We start from the raw sequence: 23180 nt of genomic DNA, 5'->3' as shown, positions 1-23180 counted from the left end.
CCCTGGTATTAAAGAACTCTCTAGATTTTCAGAAGCCCCTTAGGAAGAAGCCTCCTGGGAAGCATCCTGAGATTATCAACTTGTTGGCGATTGCGCGACCTTCAGCCCTGCTTGCCAATGTGTGTGTTGTTCAGCCACTTTCCTCATCTGTAAAATAAACGGATTGAGTCAATCTCTAAGGTCCTTCCTGCCCTAATGTTATAAAGATGGTTTCTGAAATAACACACATGATCAAAATTAGGCACATTTTTAGCACTTACTACATGCCAGGATAAGTGCTAAAGCACTTTATTGCACTAAGCACTTTATTTACATTACTTCACTTAAACCTTAATAATACCCCTATCCCCAGGCAGAGACTCTTAATACTTACAGCTGAGGAAAGTCAGCATTAGCATGCTTGAGCAGTAGAATCTTCCTCAATCAACTTTTCCTTAGCCAATCCAGCAAATGCACTGACTCCAATTCATTTTGTAAAACTGCACTGTGATGAATGCCTTCAGTACAGTGGATGCTAGCGGCTGGTAGCTTCTAGTAGGCAGGGTCTGCATACAGTTTCCCCCTGCAAAGCTGTGTGCTTACCAAAAGTTACTCATGTTTGTTCCCAACCTTGTTTATGCCAGTTACACTTGGCACTGCAATAATGTAATTTAATAAAAATAGTACATAAACCACTGACATATAATTATATAAAGAAAATACTATTTCAGTAACTCAGTAGGATGCTTTGGAACGATAGGACAAATCATACACACACAAAAACACTGTTGAGTTAAACATAGGAGATAATACAGTAAAAGATTAGGGGACAGAAATCCCCAAAGTCTAGAGAGTTGGTAAATTTACACTGTTTCTCATATGTCTTTAAGTTCTTATTCCATTTTGAAGAGAACGAGATGGGGGGTTTCTTAGATAATGCATCACAAAAGGAGATTTTGCAAGAAAGGCAGCATGGCCCTACAAGTGCAGGAATCACACATGAAAACTAACAAAAGAAGCAAATCTGTCCAATGAATGTGTATTCCTGATTTAAATAAAATGTTTATGGTACGTAAGTCATTGGGGGTGGGACTTCTTTATGGAGGGGTATAATTAATGTAATAAACTACACATATTTGAAGTATACAGTAAGTTTTGACATATATATAAGAAACCATCCTCATTATCAAGATTATGAACACATTTGTCACCCCCCAAATTTCCTCATGCCCCTTTGTAATCATTTTCTCTACACTCCCCCATTAATATTCCTCCGCCCATCCCCAGGCAAAATTGATCTGCCAATACAGGTTCATTTGCCTTTCCTGAAGTTCCACATAAATGGAATCTTGTAGTATAGACTTCCCACACCCATCCCGGCTTCTTCCTCTTCAGTGTAATTATTTTGTGACTCATCCCTGTTGCTTGTATCAATAGTTTGTTCCCTTTTATTGCTGAGTAGTATTCTACAGTACAGGTATCCCATATTTTGTTCATCCATTCTCCTGTTGATAGACATTTGTGCTGTTTCTGTTTGGGGCTATTACAAATAAAGCTGTCAGAAACATTCATAAACAAGTCTTTTTGTGGACATGCTTTCATTTCTCTTGGGTAAATACAGAGAAGTGGAATAGCTGGGACACAAAACAGGTATATGTTTAACTTTTTTTGTTTTTTACATCTTTATTGGAGTATAATTGCTTTACAATGGTGTGTTAGTTTCTGCTTTATAACAAAGTGAATCAGTTATACATATACATATGTTCCCATATCTTTTCCCTCTTGCGTCTCCCTCCCTCCCACCCTCCCTATCCCACCCCTCTAGGTGGTCACAAAGCACCGAGCTGATCTCCCTGTGCCATGCGGCTGCTTCCCACTAGCTATCTGTTTTATGTTGGTAGTGTATATATGTCCATGCCACTCTCTCACTTTGTCCCAGCTCACCCTTCCCCCTCCCCATATCCTCAAGTCCGTTCTCCAGTAGGTCTGCGTCTTTATTCCTGTCTTACCCCTAGGTTCTTCATGACATTTTTTTTTCTCTTAAATTCCATATATATGTGTCAGCATACGGTATTTGTCTTTCTGACTTACTTCACTCTGTATGACAGACTCTAGGTCCATCCACCTCATTACAAATAGCTCAATTTTGTTTCTTTTAATGGCTGAGTTATGTTTAACTTTTTAAGAAACTGCCGAACTGTTTTCCATCAGCAGTGTATGAGTGTTTCTTACTTTGCTTACATCTTTGCCAGCAATTGGTATTCTTTTCTTTAAGTCATTCCAATGGGTGTGTAGTGGTATTTCATTGTGGTTTTAACTTGCATTTCCCTAATAACTAATGATGGTGAATACCTAACAATGTGTTTGTCACCTTCATTTTTTTGGCAAAGTGTTCAAATATGTTGCACTTTTTTTTAAAATGGGTCATTTGTTTTGTTACTACATTTTAGGAGTTTTTCATTATTTTCTGGATACAAGTCCTTTTCTTCCAGTCTGTGCCTTGTCTTTTTATTTTCCTAACAATGTCTTTTGAGAAGCTCTTAGTTTTAGTAAAATTCAATTTATCCATTTTTTAGATTTTACATTTAGATCTATGATCCACTTTTAATTTTTTTTAATGAGGTATGAGTGTGGATCCAGGTTTGGTTTTCACAAGTGGTTATCAAATTTTCCAGCTCCATTTGTTACATTATCTTCTCTTCATCGAATTCTTTTTACACCTTTGTCAAAAATTAACCCATATATGTAAGTGTGGTTTACTTCTGGACTCTATCCTTCCATTGATCAACTTGTGTATGTCTGTGCCAACTGGAGGAATCTACTCTTTTTAACTTTTTTTTTTAAGGTTTTTTTTGATGTGGACCATCGTTAAAATCTTTATTGAATTTGTTACAATATTGCTTCTGTTTTATGTTTTGGCTTTTTGGCCCCAAGGCACGTGGGATCTTAGCTCCCCAACCAGTGATCGAACCCGCACCCCCTGCACTGGAAGGTGAAGTCTTAACCACTGGATTGCCAGGGAAGTCCGTAACTAACTTTTTTGATTTACTGACCAACTCATGTCTAGGTTTGTCAGGTGGCTTTTACCGTATTCCAATGGTTAAGAAACTTGATACAACAGGAGAGGCAGGAGAAAGGACAAGATAGGAAAGAGAGATGGGTGGGTACAAAAAAGATAAAACAGAGATATCACAACAGGTAAAAGGAAAATGATTAGGAAAAGCAGACACTTCCAAAAAATGGCTTTTTTCCCAACTCTGCCATCACCAAAGACCACCCCCACCTAATACAACTCTATCTTGTTTTGAAAGGTTACCTCTGTAAAATAAACAACATTTATTAGGTATTAATTCATTTATGTTCTCATATATTATTCATCAAAGGCATATACTACTGCCAGTGTTTCTGAGCAGTATGAGATAACCAAGGTTGCTACAACTCCTGCCAAAAATAAACTGACCTTTTAGATATTCTGTGCAGCTGTGACAGGCAATGTTCTGATCTCCTTTAAGCTTTCTGAATTATTCACAATAGCCCCCGGGACTACCACCATCTCACTCTCAGCCCAAACTACTTTCTTCTTAGAGCCATGAGGCTCTGGAGCTTCAGACAAACCCTAGCCTAGGGGATTCCCCTGGCTTTACTTTCTTCATCAACCACTTGCTGTGTCATCAGAGTTTCAGAAAAATATGTGATTCGTTAATGTGATGCAAATAACAAGAAAGTGTAAGGCACTGATTGCCAACCCATGGTTTTGCAATAACTAGGAATATCACTAATTATTAGCTCAAGAGATAACCCCTACACCATGAAAAATTTTAATTGTCTCAGACATGTAACCAGCACTACAAATAAACAGTGACCAGGTTTAGCAACTCAAAAAAGTCTGAAATACCAGAGCTTCAGACAGAAGAGTACTGAAGAGAAACTCAAAGTGAAACACACCAAGGGCAACTGTTTGAAAAGTTTGAAAAGGAAAACTCTGCCCCAATTGGGTTGTCAGATCCGACAGCCTGACAGGGTTGAATCCAGAAACATCTCAAAGTCAGATCCCAAAGTGAACAGAATGATGGATTCTTAGTGTAGATTGTTAAAATGTCACCTTACACTAAGACGCAGTTCTCAAGCAATGACTGATCTTAACAAAAGGGAATAGAAGTCAACAAATGAATGCACAAAAAATGAGGTAAAAGACACAACTATTGATTTCAAATATTATTTCTCTCTTTTAGAAGTTAGAAGTGTTCCATTTGTTTTCTTCTTTCTAAAAACAGGGGTGCTTTCAAATGTGCTCACCCTCACGCAAGGGTCTCAGCAAGGCCCCTCAGAATTAATTCCACCGGGGCTGCTGAAGCAAGGGCTACTGTACCTTTTACATCCAGTGCCTTGTAAAAACAAACCCAAAGTTCTCAACCAAAAACAAAGTACCTGGGCTTCCCTGGTGGCGCAGTGGTTGAGAGTCCGCCTGCCAATGCAGGCGACACGGGTTCATGCCCCGGTCCGGGAAGATCCCACATGCCGCGGAGTGGCTGGGCCCGTAAGCCATGGCCACTGAGCCTGCGCGTCCGGAGCCTGTGCTCTGCAACGGGAGAGGCCACAACAGTGAGAGGCCCGCGTACCGCAAAAAAAAAAAAAAAAAAAAAAAAAAAAAAAATACCCTCCCGCTGATGTCATTTTGAGGACTAGGAGAAGGAATCCAGACTTAATTCCCAGTCAGCCGTGAACTACACGGACTTATTTATATAGATTTAAGTTCTCTGGGCCTCAGTTTAACTCTACAATGAGTACAATAGTCAATACGATTTAAACACACAAATGAATGTAACAAAACAGAGAACCAACTAGTGGTTACCATCGGGGAGAGGGAGGGGGGAGGGGCAAGATGGGGGAAGGGATTAAGAGGTACAAACTACTATGTATAAAATATATAAACTACAAGGATATATGGTATAGCACAGGGAATATTGCCAATATTTTACAATAATTTTAAATGGCGTATAATCTATAAAAATATAGAATCACTGTTGCACACCTGAAACTAATATAATGCTATAAATCAACTATACTTCAATTAAAAAAAATACACACACACACACACACACTATGTGAATACGACAAAAAACACAGTCCCTGCTTTAAATTCTGGTATCTCTAACTCTATGGCTTTATGGCTATGAGTTTTCTATAATACTTTGAGGCTTGTGAGAAATGCAATTAGTTCCAAACTTGACTTTCAGATATGATCTAAACTTTCAAACAAGTGTATCAGAACCACTTGGCATGGTGTCCATCACCAGGAAACAGTGCTATAAGGGCAGATTCCATTTGGACACTGACAAATGTAATCAATGTTTTTACTGAACACCATGAGACAAAGTACTTTGCTTATTTTTACAATGTTTTTGCTGTCCCTGAGGCTTAGCAATACCAAATCGAGCTTATATAAAGTGATTATCACAGTGCTAAAGGCTGCCATTAGAAGAAAAGTATTCTTTAAAAATACATTATTTCTAGTACATCTATACAACACTTTACTATCTTCAAAGGTATTTCACATTCAGTAGATAACATTTATCCTGTGTATAGAGAGCTGAAAGAACATGAAAAGAACAAAAGCTCAAGAAAAGCTTTTTTTCTTCCAAAATTTAACTCTTTACTAGAGAAACAGCCTATATAATTAGCAATCTAATTGCTGCTAAATTGAAGTCAAAACAATATAAGCAAGGTTTAAAGAAATGGAAACCACTAAGAACAAATAAGATTTTCTTCCATTAAACTTAATTCTTAATAATCACTGCTTAACTTTGGTTTTTTTCTATAATAGTAAGAACTGTATTTTCTTTTCAATTGCAAAGGAATTTTGTTGATATAAATTACACTATCACAAGTGTAATATCCCAAGTTGTTAAGGCTTTAAATGAAATAAAATTTACGCCTCAGATGTCTGTAGTAAATAATGGTAAGACAGGCTGGGAATCCACTGGAGACTCTTTCTTCAACCATGTTTCCTGTGTTCTTATGACTTTGTGGATTTCAATCCATTGGCTGAGTATAATACCTGAAATGAAGGGGACGAGGAAATTTGAAAGATAAGCTAAACTAGATCACAGTGCAAGTCAGCAAGAAGTTTAACAGCAACTCAGTTCTCATTTTCTTATAATGAAGAAGGATATAATCCAGTCTTTTTATTATGAAAGCTGTTACAGGCCTAGAAGCAACAACAACAAAGTGTACTTAGTCAATAGGATTCCCTATAACCAGAACAATAATTGTGGATTATCCACATGGAACCACCTTTGTTATACAGAATGCTTATTTTGTTGCAAAGGGAATTTACACGTGGTACATCACTTTCAAACAGCATAAAAAGTTCGTAGTTTTTATTAGCTGCAGTAGTGACTTTGAAGTGGCTACCTGAATAGTGGTCAAACCCTCAGAATGTCTTCTCTACTACCTTTTCTTATCAAACAATCCCAAGTTCAAAAACCTGGAATCCCAACAAAAAATAAAGTGACACACTAAAGAGAGAATACAATGTTAGTTTCTGAAATTTTATTATTTTTAATACATACATTTCACAAACAGAAACCTTCTAACACCACACAATTCCATAACCAAATGTTTCAATTTTATCAACATTCTTTAACTATTTACACTGTCTTCCCTCAACAAAAGTGCAATCCAAGACATTTGACAAGAAATCTTCACTGATAAGAATACATTTTTGAGCTGGTGTTAATGATGCCCATTCATTATATTTTCTTGCAATTACCTGGAATAATAATAAAGTCAACAGGACACAGAGATGAGCTGGGTTAGGCAGCATCCTTTTATAGGAAACAAAACACTGAACAAGAGCACTTTCTCCTCACCTCCTCCCCAACCTCCGACTAAAACTACCCAACAGCTGCTACCATGAGACTAAAGAGAACAGCAACCTGGAGTTACTGACCTGGGCACAGGAGGAGAGACTGCATGTTAAGCATTGATCTTACAGGACAAAACAAAAGATTTCAGCAAGTCAGTTTGGGTGATCTAATAAGTTACGTTATCAGTTTAATCTGTTAGTTTTAGGACTTAAACACCTAATAATATTTTCCTGATGAGTTAATTTCCCCCCAGACAGATACGAAAATACTTTTTACTCAGAAAATGAATGAGCTTCTTCTACAAAAACTGGGAATTAAAGACTGTTTGGGGAAAGCTCTTTCTTAATTACAATGGGATAATTCACCCCACTCCCTAACTTCACAGCAAATGTCTATCTTTTAAGGTGTAAACCCAGTATATCAACTGCTTCAAGCGCAACCAGAAGAGAGTGAAGAACGGAGCTGGCCTGAGAAGAAGAAGATGAGATGCTCAGAAACAGTCTTCCCATTAAACTAAAGCAGGTGATTTTATTTGTTCAAGGTATAACTCTTAAAACTAAAACAAGTTAAAGCAGATAAAAATCACTTATTAGTCACTCATGAGTAGGTTCATGTTACTGAACACTGTATCAGAAAAACAGAAAGTGGATCTCTTGGGTGACTAATACCCTTTAATATCCAAACCACAACAAAAAGAATCATCTTTTCTGATATATTCCAATTCCTATCAAGGTACTCAGAGCAAAGTACTTTGAGAAAGTGTGGAGAACATATTAAGGTCAGCAGTTTCCAAAATGAAATTTATTCTTCACATGGCTGCATACTCAATTACATTTTATTCTCAAATCAGCCAAATTTTCCATTTTAGACAAGAACGCAATGCCTTAAAGGCAAAAGATACTCTTGGATATGATACCTGTGCCTCTCCTTTTATATCAATTCAGCAACCATAGAATCCTAACTTAATCATCAAAATAAAGGCCCAAAGGAAATTTTACTCACTTACAGTGAAACTTCCTCATACTTATTTCTCAGAGTAGACAACAATATGAGGAGAAAATAGTGAACGCATCAGACGCTACACTTGCAGAAGCTATAGGCTGAGGAGCTTGATGAACGTGATCTACACGTAAACTTGAAGCTTCAGAACAACAATACAAGCAGGTTTCTCTTTAGAAATTGAGGTGGGTTAAAGAACAAATATTTTACTATTCATTTTAAATTCAGAAATAAAATCCAATGGTACTCTGAAGACAAGAGAAACTCACCAAGTTTTATAACTGGGTACGTGAGAGAATCAATAGCGAAACAGCTAGTTCAGTTACAGCTTTGTGTATTAAACATAAATTTGCAAGGGATGTGTCCTATAGACCTCTTTTCCTTGCATCAAATACTGTGAAAGCAATGACAATTTGCTGCTTCTTACAGACATTCAGCATTTCCCCTCACTGTGATACTCTTCAGATCATCAAACATCAAACTGGATGTTGTCAGCCGAATTACAATCATGCAAACCGAAAGATAAAGAATATTAGTCAATCTCTCACAGTCAGCTGTGTTCTTTCTAACAAAACATCAAATATTCCATGTAGCAGAACTGAAACTCACTTGCAATGATGCCTGAACACTTCTGAGAGGAAAAACAACTGTTTTTCTGAGGAAAAAAAAATGGTATAAACGAAATAATAGAAAATATTCACATAACCCCAAATTTAGCTGCCCATAAAAGGATCATATTTTCAACATTCTTTTAGCATATATGTGTATTATAGTTGAAATTATCAAATTCATTTTTGAGAACTCATATTCCAATCCCAGTTCTCTAAAGGTATGGGGTGTCAGTCTACTTAAATCAGAAAGCTCTAATAAACAGAAGGCTGGGACTTTGGAAAGCTCAGTGCTCTGACCAATCAAGTTCTGTAAAGTATCATCTTCTTCACCAATGGTAAGGTATCATGGAGATCTTCAGAATAATCTATTTTCAAACATATTGTTGTGCATTATAATCAGTGATATCCCAAAATGAAACACTTTAAAAAGAAATACTAAAATTATTCTTTTCCTCAAAGGTTCACAAATAATTTTTTCCTTTCCTTCGTAGGGCAAAATCTTTGATTTGGGAAACGCAGCGTTAACGGGGTAAAATGCAGCCATAAGCAATTTGGGGGGAAGACAAGTACGGCAATTGGTTCTGAAACTCACCAGTCCGGGTCTGTGGCTGTGAGATTTACCTGTGAGAAGGATCTGACGTCAAATGGCACTTCGACAGTGCAAGCTGTATAAATCAGTACCGCTCAAATCATGTTATTCTTGGATTCTCCTTAAGAGCTTGTTTGACCAACTTCAAAGACACAGTTCAGATGACAGCGTTCTGCCTGTTTGCCCTCTTGAGTCAGTCTGCATCATTTCCAAATTCATTTAGCATATTCTCTTTGTTATAGGTCAGCTTACCTAAAAATATATACTTTCATATGCCTTATAATTTGGATATTATTTTCAGTATGAAAACTGGCTGCTAAACTACAACAGGGATAGAATCAGGGCTCATGTCCACCTTCCAATGATCTGTCAGTGAGGGGAAACTGCAGGCCAGCATGCACTGCGGAACGCCAAACCAAGGTGGACAAACACACCATCAGGTCTCCAGGCACAGATTACATTCACTTGTCACATGTTTTTCCCAAGGCCCAGAGAAGATCTAAAAGTGGGTCTTTAGACAGTTAACATTTTAGTAAGAGTTTCTTCCCAACTCCTACCGTGCTCTCAGTTTACGACCACATAATCCCTTTCCTAGATTCACCCTGTCTTCCCCACCACCCTAAAAGCTGCCCGAGAGACTCTTAGTGATAGTTAACCGCTCCCCCAAGCTCACAGGAGTACCGGCTGGGCTCTGGTCATGACCACAGACTAACACTCGGGAGTCAAGAGAAGGCAAGGGGCAGCCCCCCTTTTAGTGGCACACATACACAAAGGAACTCTCCTTTCAATTAGAAAAGAAATGAATGTCACAGAAGGCTTCCCTAGAAAAGATATGTAATAAAGTAATAATATCAATAAAATAGCTATTACTAAAGCAAAGCTTTCATCAATAAGCTTCGAGAACTTTGAAGGAGGAAAATGGCTTCACGAAATGGTAGTCCAGGTTGCCACAGTGTGGACACTGCTGGACGTTGCTGTACTCGGAGAAGTACTGCATCCCAATCCGCACGTCGATCACTGGCTTCCCGCAGTGCTTACAGTTCAGGCGGGCCTGGGGGGGGGGAACACAAGATGCCATGAGCCACAGTACCCCTCTACCTCCCAGCGCTGCCAACGTCAAACCAACGAAAACGTGAGACTGCTCTACCTGGGAAACTGATCAAGAGTTTAGTAAAGCATCCCTTTTATTACCCAAAACAGGGTACGCAGAGCATCAGATAAGCATGAGATATACACTCAAATATTCACCCATCAGCCTGACAGATTAATGACTCTTCTCTCCCGATGTGCAGCACTGCTAGTAATTACTACTACTGGTGGGAAGAAAATTCTCAACTTGTACTACCTAAACTTCTCCGGTAAAGTTCCCCTAACAATTGGAAATCTCTACCCCCTGGATTTTAAAAAGTGACTGAAACCAACTTCCCTCATCCAAATCTGCATGAAATTTCTTTGAAGACTTTTTTTGTTTATTTTAAAAATCCATATACATTTTTCATTCTACTGGTTACTACATTTCTGCTTTCTTTGGGGTAAAAATAAAATTTCCCTAAAATACTCTAGTAAAATTGAGGATCCAGGAATAAGGGCCACCTTTACCCTGAGGCTTCTGGAACCTGCGAGCACACCGTACCTTTATTCATGCCCCAGCCTCCCTCTAACAGCACAAGACCCAAGCTTTCAGCAATACGTCCAAGGACTTCAGTGAATAACCAGAAATTATAACAGACTCTCAATTCAGACTCATTCTAAAAAGGTAAGAGAGAAGTATCATCTCATTTTGTCCTCAAAACGCTCCTGTAGGTAGGTAGTAGTACATGAATTTTAGATGATGGAACTAAGGCACATGGTGCTAAAGCAGAAAGGCTGAGATCTGAACCACAGTAGCTTACTCCAGAGCCTGCCCTCTTAGCCATTACACGGACTACCTTTCTGTAACCTGAGAAAAACGCCCTTTTAACTGACTAATCTCTCTGAACAATATTAAAAGTGAGATTCTAAGCAAACCGCTCTCTTTAACCTATTACTCCTTTCTAATGATGAATCCCTGCTTACTTTGGTCTCGAAGTCTTATCGGAAGACACTCCTTGATGCCTTAATAGTGTCTAACACTTGCACCTTCTCAGTGAACATAGTTAATTGATATGTTTTTAAGCCAAAAGTAATCAAACCTGTTTTCCATTTCAGGAAGGGGCCAGAAAAGAAGTGTTTGGGCTTAAATTGTTTTAAGGAAGAAATATATAGTGAGGAACAGCAGGCTGGGTGTGGCAGGATGCCATTCTGCTTTTCTCCCTGAAGATGAGGAAATAACCCCAGTGCCTTTCAGTGGTGGAGTAGAAAGAGCACCAGACTGGGAGTGACAGAGGCTGTGGTCACGGCTGTGACACGTGTGGGTAGACCTGGGAAAAACATTCTAATTGTTTAGGCCTCCACTGTACGTGGAAAATACGAGTCTTTTCCAGTGCTAACACTCTATGAGTTACAGGCCCACACATCCTTTCACTTCCTTACTTCTTTAAAAGATAACCCTGTCTGGTGTGTGTGGGAGAGGCATCCCTTCCTTTTGTTCCTCTCATTTCAAGAGCTGGCATCGAGGAACAGTGGGTATTATAAAATGCTACAGTGAATAACTAAAAGACGATGATATCTCACTTCCAAGGCTAAGTTTTAAATGGAAATGTGGTCCATGTATGAGAATAGCGTAAAGGAGTCAATCCTATCTGGAATCAAACGACAGGCTACAGATGGCCATTCAGGTCTCTCACGACCATATTTCTCTTCTAAGATCACTAGTACAGACACAGCATAGCTGAAATACCAACTGTGCCAACCTTTTAATTCAACCAACACAGCTTATCTTCTGAATAAACTAATAATGGTAAGGATATTCTCTTTATAAAAGTCAAACCATAATGCTAAACATATAAAACTGTGTAATAAAACTAATGAAATGTTTATCAGGTATTTATATTAAAGACTTAGCCACTTAAGAGGGAAGGAAAATACCTCTCCAATCCATGAATATCAAAGAATTATATAACAAGTGTTTTCTTTTCCAAAGCACTTGGAAATAAATCAAGATACTTCCAAGGATTTTGTTTTGTCTCCTGTGTTTCTATGGACTTATGTAAGGCATTTTCCAATGTTAATACTTCCCTCTTTTCCTCATGACAGCTAAAGTTCAGATGCTTTCTTAGCATCAGAAGATGCCCCCCCTTAGCAGAGCTTTAAGGACTACAAATCTTTCAAGTCAACCTCAAACACCTGACAGCGCAGGCAGTTCCTGGATAACTGCACTGTCCCACAGAAAGGAAACAAAAAGAAAATCCTGTCTATTAAAGAAAGTGAAACTTTCTTCTTTCCTTTGAAATGACAACTTTTTCTTACTAGAAACTATGTTAATCATATAAAACATTAAAAAATATAAGTAAGCAAAAAGAAAACTAAAGGAACCACTCAGCACCCCACAACCCAGAGACAACCTCTGGTAATAGGCTAGCGGGTTCCTTTTCATGTTCACTTTTTACAAATGGAAGCATGTTATTCTGCCATTTAAAGGCGGCTTTTTTTGACTTAAAATACTGAAGATATTTCCCACATAATTACAAGATCCCTTTTAATGACTGCCTAGTATTCCAGTAACAGCAGCACCGTGCTGCAGTAAATCAACCGTCACTGCTGGACTCTGGGGAGTCGCACGGCTGCTCACTCCTGAAGCATGTTCTCCACACCCTCCCACCTCCTCCAACATAACCGCAGTGCTGCCTCTAACTCCTCTGCATTCATCTGGGGACAGAAGCCTGAGAGCACCCACTACTCGCTCTGAGGGGTAAATACCAACCTGACAACATGGAGAGGCGGCCAGGATGTCATAGGTGTACATGGTGCCCAGCTGGTGCCAGCTGCCATCCCACCGCGACTTACACTTGATGCAGATGATCTTGTGAACCCCTTCCAGGCAGTCCACGCACACTGCGTACAGATGCATGAGCCTCCCTGTACACAGAAGACACGATGCTGAGAGTGGCTGGCCAAGAAATCACCTTTTGTCACCAAAGGGGATTAAAACAATGGCTCATCTAACAGTTATAAGCAAAACTTTATCATTTGAATAAATATATAAAACAAAATAGATGATATTTATCATATATTCCCAAGTTGTCCTTTTACAATAATGATGGATTACTAACTATTGTCAATGGGACACATACTTTAAGTTCAATCTTATTAAATACCTGCTTCAATTCATTTTTCTGAAAAGTGCTGCCAGGTTTATAATACGGACGTCCAAACTCAAAATGACCAAGCCACAGATGCTCAAAAGCAGCTGTGATCATGCAGGACTTTCTGCTCAGAGATCTACTGTGGATTATGGAGGCTGAACCAGCAATGTTGGTCTGTGTTCATGGGCTCTCATCCATCAACAAGTCCCATCATGAAAAAGTCCAAAGTCTGTCTTGGTATTGGTAGCCCAGAATTACACCATAGTCAGAATTACCATGTTAACTGTTCTTGTCTCCAAAATTGCTCATCCATCACCACATCCAATTTAGGAACCAGAATTATATCTTACTTGTGTGTGTTTTGTTTTTCTTTTCAAAGGAGTTCAATGTCTTGTTATTTACTGGGCTCCTGAAAGTCATAAGCCCATTCCTCCACTATTTATCAATATCTAACGCTTGTAAAGGAAAGATGTCACGCTAGTTTATATGGAAGGGTTCAGGTTCAAATCGGGGAAAAGCTGGAATGTCCAGCATCTGTCTGGGCAATGTGTAACAACAATAACACTGCTCTCTATGTGGGGATCGGGGTCCCACTGTGATAAAAAACTACCAGCAGCAGAATACATACTCCTAAGTGACTTCTTATTCAGAGTGTGCTGCTCGTTGCCACCAGCCAGACCATGCTCTTCATATTTTCAGTGGTTAAGGACCAGCCTGCTCCTTACACATTAGAAAGGGGTATACAGTACTCACAGGGAAATCTTTCATTTCATTCATTTACGAGACTCTCTCTCCCTCTCCCTGAGGGCAGGAACTATGCCCTCCTTGAAGGCTCAGTGTCTTGCACAATATCTGGAACGCGGAAAGCACTCCATAATTGTACATTACATGAATGGATGAGATATATTAACAGCCTAAGACGTTAAAACCTTGGAGGTCTCTATGCCAAAACATGGGAAGGGTGACAAGAGCTTCTTACAATACTGCCCACCTCTGTTGTAGGGCACTGAAAATAAAACAATCTCACACTCAGAGTGGCCTGGGGCATTTCAGGATGTCATTTCAATATCTAGCAGCCACTGGAAAAGGCTTCATTTCCAATCTCCGTCCTAGACGGAGTTCTCAAACACTGCAGATCTCAAACATTCAAAGACATCAAGGTGGCTGCTAAGAAGGGTGGGGACAGGGACAGACGGAGAAGTCACATGTTGGTAGCAATGACCATGATGATGAAGTTGACAGGGAACTTTCACTGAGTGCTTACCAAGGATCTGACACTGTGCTAGGAGGCTACGTGAATCCTTTCATTTAACCCTCACAACCAACCCTCTAAAGTAGGCGTTACTGTTATTCCCACTTCAGATAGGAGGAACTGAAGCTTAGAGAGCTGGAATAGCTTGCCCGAGCTCAAAAAGATAATAAATAGCAAAGTCCAGACTTGTCTGACTCAACCTCCAGGCTACATCACGGGAATTCCTGGCTGGAAATTTGTTTCAGTTACTGTTATATATTGTCCTAAATACTGAGAATTTAAAATTTCTAAATTCTAGGGTTGTGAGTTCAAACAAAAAGCAGATTTCTGAGCGAATAATTACCTATGGTTCTAAGTGGTAAAGAACTATTGTACCAAAAGAAATTCCTAACTCGCTCAACCTTAATAAATTATTAAAACCAAACAAAAACATCTTCTTCTGGAAAAATGAGGGAAGAGAGGCTGGAGCTGGAGGCTGGGGAGGGCACTGAGGGGGAAAGGGCCCAGAGCAAGGGAATGACGATCCACACGGCCCACCACTGGAAATTACACATTATTTCAGCAGCGTGTAATCAACTGCAGCCTGGAATCCTGTGGCCTGGAATGTGCCTTCCTACTGGAACTGAAAATGCTTTAAGGAATACATGGTTGAAACTCTGTGATGGAAGAAGTTATTGACACTGGCTTGTTATAAAAGACGATGGCATGGACTTCGAGATGTGGCAATAAAAACACGGACATATGCCAAGGCCCCACTTACGGCATTGACTTGTCTGGTGCTGATAAAACAACCAGATCCTCAGATTTTATCGTCAACAGTTAAACTTCTCAAGACTTCTGTAGTGCACACCTAACGCATCCATTATCTATTTGGATAATGTGTGTATGTACTTAGGTGTGTACACACACACACACACACACAGAATTTTTAGGCCTGTCCAATTTTTACCTTTCTCCATCCACTCTGATGGGTACCCTTAAGATCTGGTCCTGGGCTCTGTCATATACTCCTCCTTTTCTTTCTCTTTTCTCCCCATTCAAGGCCTCTTCCACTCTTTTACCCACTAATTTTATAAAATAAGCTTCAGTGTTCATCCTAAATATTTATTTCTAATAGCGCTTGTGAAAGACACCTCCACTCAAAAGTTCCAACATCTCTTCAAACCCAATACACACAAGTACCCCATCTTCCTTCTTCTAAGATCAGGTCCCTTCCCCAACTTTCTCTTCTCCTGTTCGTGACAATACTGTTTACCTGGTCTAGAGCCAAAGCGAGCCAACAAGGACGCATCTTTATCCCGTAGAGTAAAGCTGTCTCCAAAGCTGTGATCTTCCCTTTAATATAATCTCTTACAGCTGTTCCCACCTTTCAATCCCCACCATCACCACCCAGCTGTCTCTCTTCTCCTTGCATCTAGAATACAGATTTCAGTTTCAACTGTATAGCTTCCACCCCTTTAAAACAACTTTTCCCCCAAGCAACCATTGGCTTTAAAAAAAAAAAATTGTTAAACCCTTCAATTCATCAATATGGCAAAGCTCTTTGTTATGGCTTGAAAGGACCCACAATCTGTTCTCCACCTACCTTACTCATTTCCTACTCTAGAACCTCTGCTCCAACCAGATGGTGCTCTTCGGTTCTCTCACTGTCTCCTGACCTTTTTATGAACAACTACTCCTTTGCTTACATTACTCCTTATCAACAAACCCCCAGTGTAGTTAGACCGTGTACTTATCAAAGTCCAGTGCCCCTCTTGACATCTGCCTTCACATTACCTCCTTTGACTACCCAGGCCAAAGTGTCCCCTTCCTCTTTGGAAACGATAGGTTGCTTCACGTACATAATATCCAGGCGATACCAGTTCCAAAGGTGGTACTAGTGCCTTAGGCCTGGTAAAGTTAGTTACACTTTCGCAAATGCATCTTATATCCTAAGATTATAGACTGATGAGTGGCAAGGACTGATAGTACCCAGTACAAGTATGCAATTCATAAGTTTGATTGATTGGTGAACAGATTAAATGAAAAGGATTTGTCCATCATGAATAGAAAAAGGACAACTCTCCTCTCATGTACCCTGTACCCTTGTACCCTCATTCATCTTCATAAAGAATATTTCCAATCATAAAATGGTGAAGTGAAGATGTTTCCATCTACTTCCCTCTAAAATTATCCCCACGCAGTATAAAGTACAAGTAACAAAATACAAATTCCATCTTCCATGAAACTATGAGGTACTTGCAAACCTGAATATGAGATCAGAAATTAGATGGAGAAGTAATAAATGGTTTAGCTCTGAAACTGGAAAACAAGCACAGGGGAGGTTGAGATGAGGTGCTGAAAGAGAAAGCGTGGGGTATAACAAATTACTAAATAACCACACATTCTATACAACTTTTTTCATCAAGAAGCAGAGTCTGTTGAATCATCCCCTGAATCTGGGATAGCCTTACAACTTATTTTTTTGAAGAACAGAATGTGATGGAAGTGATGTTACTCAGTCCCAAGCTTAAGCCTCAAGAGAGAGAGGCCATGCAGCTCCATTCTCACCATCTTTAATGCTATCCTGAGAACACCATGTGAAAAAGCCCAGGCTAGTCTACCGGCAGATGAAAGGATATATAAACAGGGATAAGCCATTCTAGCGGAGGCTCCCAAGGCCAACCAGACTGTCAACTGCTAGACATGTGTGAGAGGCCATCCTAACCAACCAACTCATAGAATTGTGAGAAATTATAAATCATCACTGTTTTACACCACTAAGTTTTAGAGTGGCTTGCCCTATAACAAAGGCTAAAAGACACAGGACAGTAGGCAAAACTCTAGAAAATGAATGAGACCACCCCTCGCAAATTCAGCTCCCTTCCCCTGCTGAGAAAGATGAAACAGAAATAGCATGCATGAAACAAGAGCAGGATGCTATTAAAAAGAACTTTTGGAAATTACAAATATAATAGATAACAGAAAATCTTAAACTCAGTAAAAATACTGGAATATAAAATCAGAGAAATCTTCCAGAAAGCAGAATAAAGATAAAGAGATGAACAGGGCCAAAAATATACATAATAAAGGATCTCCCCCCTCCTCAAAAAAAAAAAAAAAAAGGATCAATCTAAGAGGTCCAACATCTGATTAACTGTTCTACAGAGAAGAAAGAAAGAAAGGAGGGAAGGAAGGAAAGAAGGGAGGGAGGGAGGGAAGGAAGGAAGGAAGGAAGGAAGGAAGGAAGGAAGGAAGAAAGAAAGAAAGAAAGAAAGAAAAAATGAAAATGGGAGGAAATCATCAAAGAAATAAATCAAAAGAAAATTTCCCCAAATTGAAGACTATAAGTTTACAAAATCAAAAAGCCAAGAAAGCATCCTGCCCAACAAATGGAAAAAAAGACATCATGGTGAAACTTCAGAATACTAGAGAAAATCTAAAAACCTTTGGAGGATGGGAAGGAGAAAAAAAGGGCCAGGAATAAGAATAATATTAGATTTCTCAGTAGCAACACTGGAAGACAGGAGACAGTGAAGTAATGCCTTCAAAATTCCAAAGGGAAAATAATTATAACTTGGAAGACTATGGGAAAATATTCCAAAGGGAAAATAATTATAACTTGGAAGTGTGAAGATAGAATCAAGATACTACCAGACTTTCAAAAACTCAAAACATCTATTCCCATGCTTCCTTTCTCAGAAAGCTCCTAAGGGGATGCTTCTTAACAAACTGAGGAAATTTACCAAGAAAAAAGAGAGTATGGGATCTAGGCAACAGAAGATAAAAAATAGGAAAGAGATGAAAGAATTCCTAGAAGGACAGCTATGTAGTACAGCAGGCATTAAGTGCAGCAGGACAGACAGGAGCAGGAAGATGAAAGGCTCCATGAAAGAAATTTCTAGAAAATAATTCATAAAAATGTTTGACAGGTATGTGGACATGTTTTTGAAAGGTGGTTTGTAGAGCTGCTGGAGAGTTAGAAGCACCAGCCAAAGCTTCAAAAAAAAGGCTAAGCAAATGAAAATGTGAAGCAATTATTAACTTTGATAAAAACAAAAGGAGTCCCAGAACATACAGTTCTCTAAATAGGAAATACATCTATACTTCTTGGCTCAGCACTAAATATTTATATACTCATAGTAACAAAATCATTAAGGATTTAACTAAGAATTGTGATGGATTATCCTGAGAGAAAGGGGAAGATGCAAGAAAGCATGAACCATCATCCACCTTAAAAGTAAATCTAGAGGTAATATGTAAAATCGGAGAATGAAGATAGCAGCTTTAAAATTATGATGGTAAAAACCTGAAGAATCAGTTAAGATTTGAAAGTGTCTCACTCTGAGAAGTGAGACAGCAGGGGTGGGTGGGAAGAAGATAGGTGGAGATATATCATTTTTACTATAGGCTTTTTAAAGCACACTTTTAAAGTTATAAACGGGTTATATGTCATGGATCCCATATTTATATAAATTCAGTAGTTTTACATGAATTGACAGATTTCTCTGTCAACTGACCCACCCCGTTATTCATTTTCTGGCTGAAATGTCCCAGTCTTTGTACGTCATCCACAGCGCTAATAGTAAGAAGCTCCCCACGCCTCTCCACCAGGGTAATATCTGAGCTTTCATTTTCCTTTTGCTGCTATCAAGAAAGTCTCACCTTTCATACATTTCAAGATTAATTCAACTAATCTAAAAACACATTGACCCTTCCCTCGCTGTGTTATGTTTACAAGGATCAGAGAGAATACACAGCTTGCTGGGCACAGTAACATAGGTTTCAAAGGCACCTACTTTATAGCAAGTGAAACATTTTTATGCAACTCCTTCTCTAAAGTTCCTCCCAATTACGAAAAACTATACACCTGAATCCTCTCTTCAAATTACAGCAAGACAGAAACATAAAATTACCCACCAGGACCACTGTACTTGGTATAGTGTGACATCAGAGGAAAGGACACCACCTCACTGGGCAGAGCTGAAACATTCAAAAGTTAGCTAGCTCCTGACTAGAACAAAAACACGTCATCAGTTAAAATTAAGCCCCAACAGAGCCATCCCTTCTTGTTGGCTTTTCACTTCTCACAAACAGAAAACAGGCAAGGTGAGCGAACACCTGTACCTTGGAGGTGACAGGGAACATCGTATTCGATCTCATCGTGTCTCGAGGGGCTTAAGAACAGAGTTCCGTCCACCAGCGGGAACTGCTCGAACACCGGGAGTGCCCGGTGGCACAGGGCACAGTTCACCACGTTCCTGTGGCTGGCGCTGAGGGCCGCGAGGATGAACTTCCGCAGATCCTCGCCCTGGCCCATCTGGGCATCGTCCTCCACCCGCACGTGGAAAGTGTTCAGCTTGTGCCGGGGGATGTGAGTGAGGAGCTCGGACAGGTCCAGGCGCCGCAGGAACTGCACGGGCGCGTCGAAGTGGCCCCCCCTGTGAACTGACAACCCGGCCGGACTGTAGTCAAAGTGGGCGTTTCGGAACACGTGGCCCCCCGCCAGGGCCTTTTTGTGAGGCTCCAGGTGGATGGCGTTCTTTAGGAACTCCCCGAGGTACCTGGAGGAGCGGGGGCCGCTGAAGTGGGCGGGGGAGAGGATGGAGTAGCCGGTGGGCGGGGACTGGCCCGGGGAGCCGCAGGGGGAGCGCGCTCCGTAGGCTGCGGCCCCGCCGCCCTTCTCCTGGGAGTTCTGCCGGTCCATGGAATGCCGGCGGGGCAGGTCGTGGCTCAGGCCTTTCTGGGGCTTGGTGGGCGGCCGGCACTTCTTGGCCTCCTCTGCCACCTCACCGGGGGGCCTCCCGGTGTTCCTCTCCGACCCCGACTTCTTCTTTTTCTCATCCTGCATCCGCTTCACCTGGTACCAGTCCGTGTCCTTCTTCAAGTGGCCCTGGCCGCAGCGGCAGGAGCAGAAGCGGAAGGCCAGGTCGTAGCCCTTCTTGGTCCACATGTTCTGGCGGCACTGCTTCTCGTTCCAGCTGCGGGCCCGGCCGATGCAGTTGAACTGGACCAGGATGCTGCTCTCCCACTCGTAGAAGCACTGCAGGTGCATCCAGGTGCTGTGAGGGCAGTGCTCGTTGTTGCACACCACCTTCTGGTAGTCGTCCTTCTCCAGGTCAACCGGCCTCCCGAAGCTGCAGATCAGCGGCGTGGCACAAGGGGCTTCTGGGGAGAAACAGAGAGAGAGAGAGAAAGTCAGCTAGCGGTCTGTGGGATTCCAGCCCACGGCCAAGTGTGAGGTCAAAGCTACCATCCCACCTTAGCCCATTCACGCCAAAGGTACGATTTTTCTGGTGTGGAGATTTCTACTACTGGAATAACACCAGACAGGGTTCAAAAACATTCACCATTTTCTTCTGGTGTGATGTTGTACCAAGGGAATTTATTTTCTGATTATCCGTTCTCTGCTGAAAAACATACCAGTAAGCTTCAAAAAGTCCAAATCCTTCACAGTGCAATTAGCCATATGTCAGTACTTGTAACAGTGTAGTATGAGGTCTTCCTGAGACGTGGGTGTAATGAAAGGCAGTTTCAGGGTTCTTTTAAAAATGAATCACTCCTGGGGCTTCCCTGGTGGCATAGCAGTTAAGATTCCGCCTGCCAATGTAGGGGACACGGGTTCCAGCCCTGGTCCAGGAAGATCCCACATGCTGCAGAGCAACTAAGCCCGTGCGCCACAACTACTGAGCCTGCGCCCTAGAGCCCGCGAGCCGCAACTACTGAGCCTATGCGCCTAGAGCCCGTGCTCCGCAACAGAGAAGCCACTGCAATGAGAAGTGCAAGCACCGCAACGAAGAGTACCCCCCACTTGCCACAACTAGAGAAAAGCCCGCGCACAGCAACAAAGGCCCAGTGCAGCCAAAAATAAAATAAATAAAATGAAATTTTTTTTAAAAACCCACACCATTCACTTTATAAAAACAAACACACAAAATGAATCACTCCAGTGAACTAGGAAATATGATGGAGCCACTGAACCAACAAGTTCAGGTGGTAGCTCCAAAAGGGCCCTCGAAACACTATCACGGGATTTAGGTTATACTGAATACCACAGAGAAAAGAAGACAGACTCGCCTCATATAATACAACATGCCACCAAACGAAGCGGCAGAGATGATGGGACCCACAAAGCCTATGGCTATGTTACAAATCATCCCCTTCAGTGTCGGATTCCAGGAACTTAGCAAAATGGCCCAAACTGACCTGTCTATCCCCGTGATCACCGTGGCTTCCCCATCTACCTCCCGGGTGTCACACGCTTAATCTTCACTTCTCCAAACCCCAACCGTCCAGTGTAGCAATTCACAGCGTGGACTCTGCAACCAGACTACCTCGGTTAGAACCCCAGCAGTACCACTGATGAGCTGTGTGCTCAGTGAACAAGTTACTTTACTTCTCTTTGTGTCAGCTTCCTCTGTAAAAAATGCAGGTAACAACTGAATGTACCTTATATGGCTCTTAAAAGGATGAAATATACAGATACACAGGTGGTGCTTAGAGCAGGGACTGGCACGTAGTAAACCTCTTCCCCTTCCTCCCAGTCTTCAAGGCCCATCTCTAGATGCCAGGACTCCCCTCTTCCCTTGCATCCTGATCTCCCCACCCCCAGGAAGGTTCTGGACTGAACCTTACTTGAGTCCCCACTGTGGTTGGTCCCCACCGGGTGATGACTCAGGAAAGGACGCCTGTTACTCAGCTTTGTGCTCCTGGCACCACTGGGCTCATGCCTTGCACACATCCAGTGCTGAATAAAGGTGCATCGAAAAGACACTGGCACATGAAACCCACACATGACAAGCAGAGCAGAAGGAAGAGAGAGGGCTGTAATCCTAGGCAGAAAGACTAGCGCAGGGAAGCACACTGAAAAGTAGAAGAGTGGTATGTATACTGGGCAAATTAACTGTAGTCACCTGAAATGTAGACACCTTTAGTATCTTAAAATGTTAGTCAATTAAACGAAGTTCAGTTGCTTTTATCTTTAATCCTTCAGAGGAACAGCCTCAAAGGCAGTGACTCTGTAATGCAATGGCAATAACCAAAGTGATATTAACCCAGGACTAAGGAAATCAAATTTAAAGAATGACCTAGCAGTACCTTTGTATTCACGATACCCCAAATTTTAAATTTTAAATGCTGAGATGGACTTGATATTTCTTTTAAAAGTATTTTCACATTTCACAGACTAGGTGTTTAGAAAGTAAGTAAATGAATAACGTCATGCCTCTTTTTCAAATTCCTAAGTCTTACAATTTACAGAAACATACAGGAAACTTTTTTTTTTTTTTGCGGTACGTGGGCCCCTCACTGTTGTGGCTTCTCCCACTGCGGAACACAGGCTCCTGACGCTCAGGCTCAGCGGCCATGGCTCACGGGCCTAGCCGCTCCGCGGCATGTGGGATCTTCCTGGACTGGAACACGAACCCGTGTCTCCTGCATCGGCAGGTGGACTCTCAACCACTGCACCACCAGGGAAGCCCAACATTTTTTTAACTGTAAAAAACAGGACTGGTGGCATTCAAAAATCACACCTATAACAAATTAGCCATATTATAGAAATGTATTTGATTGTTTCCTGAAAGCTGTTTCTAAATTTACAAAGTTCCTAGCTCTTAAGAATAGCAGGCCCACAAAGGTATAAATGGAGTACAAACACCTGATACAACCAAACCTTTAAGG

At 41.0% G+C, this 23180-nt stretch overlaps 1 protein-coding gene across 2 annotated transcripts in view; it reads right to left on the bottom strand.

The window, feature by feature from the left end:
• Positions 1–6241: 6241 nt before the first annotated feature.
• The window catches only part of HECA (hdc homolog, cell cycle regulator), a 43339-nt gene continuing 26400 nt past the window's right edge, over positions 6242–23180 (bottom strand). The window contains exons 1-4 of one of the 2 annotated variants that reach the window (XM_082668643.1): positions 20925–21009; positions 19629–20669; positions 12889–13043; positions 6242–10098 (exon numbers count right to left, since the gene is read on the bottom strand). In XM_082668643.1, coding sequence (XP_082524769.1) covers positions 9934–10098; positions 12889–13043; positions 19629–20669; positions 20925–20970 — 1407 coding nt within the window. In that variant the 5' untranslated portion in view covers positions 20971–21009 and the 3' untranslated portion in view covers positions 6242–9933. Of the gene's footprint in view, positions 10099–12888; positions 13044–19628; positions 20670–20924; positions 21010–23180 lie in introns of those variants that run through there. The other variant, XM_082668642.1, reaches the window with a different exon arrangement.

Source organism: Grampus griseus (assembly GCF_964374135.1).
Source record: "Grampus griseus genome assembly, chromosome: 13".
Classification (NCBI taxonomy): Eukaryota; Metazoa; Chordata; class Mammalia; order Artiodactyla; family Delphinidae; genus Grampus; species Grampus griseus.
This window is presented reverse-complemented; position numbering and strand designations above follow the sequence as displayed.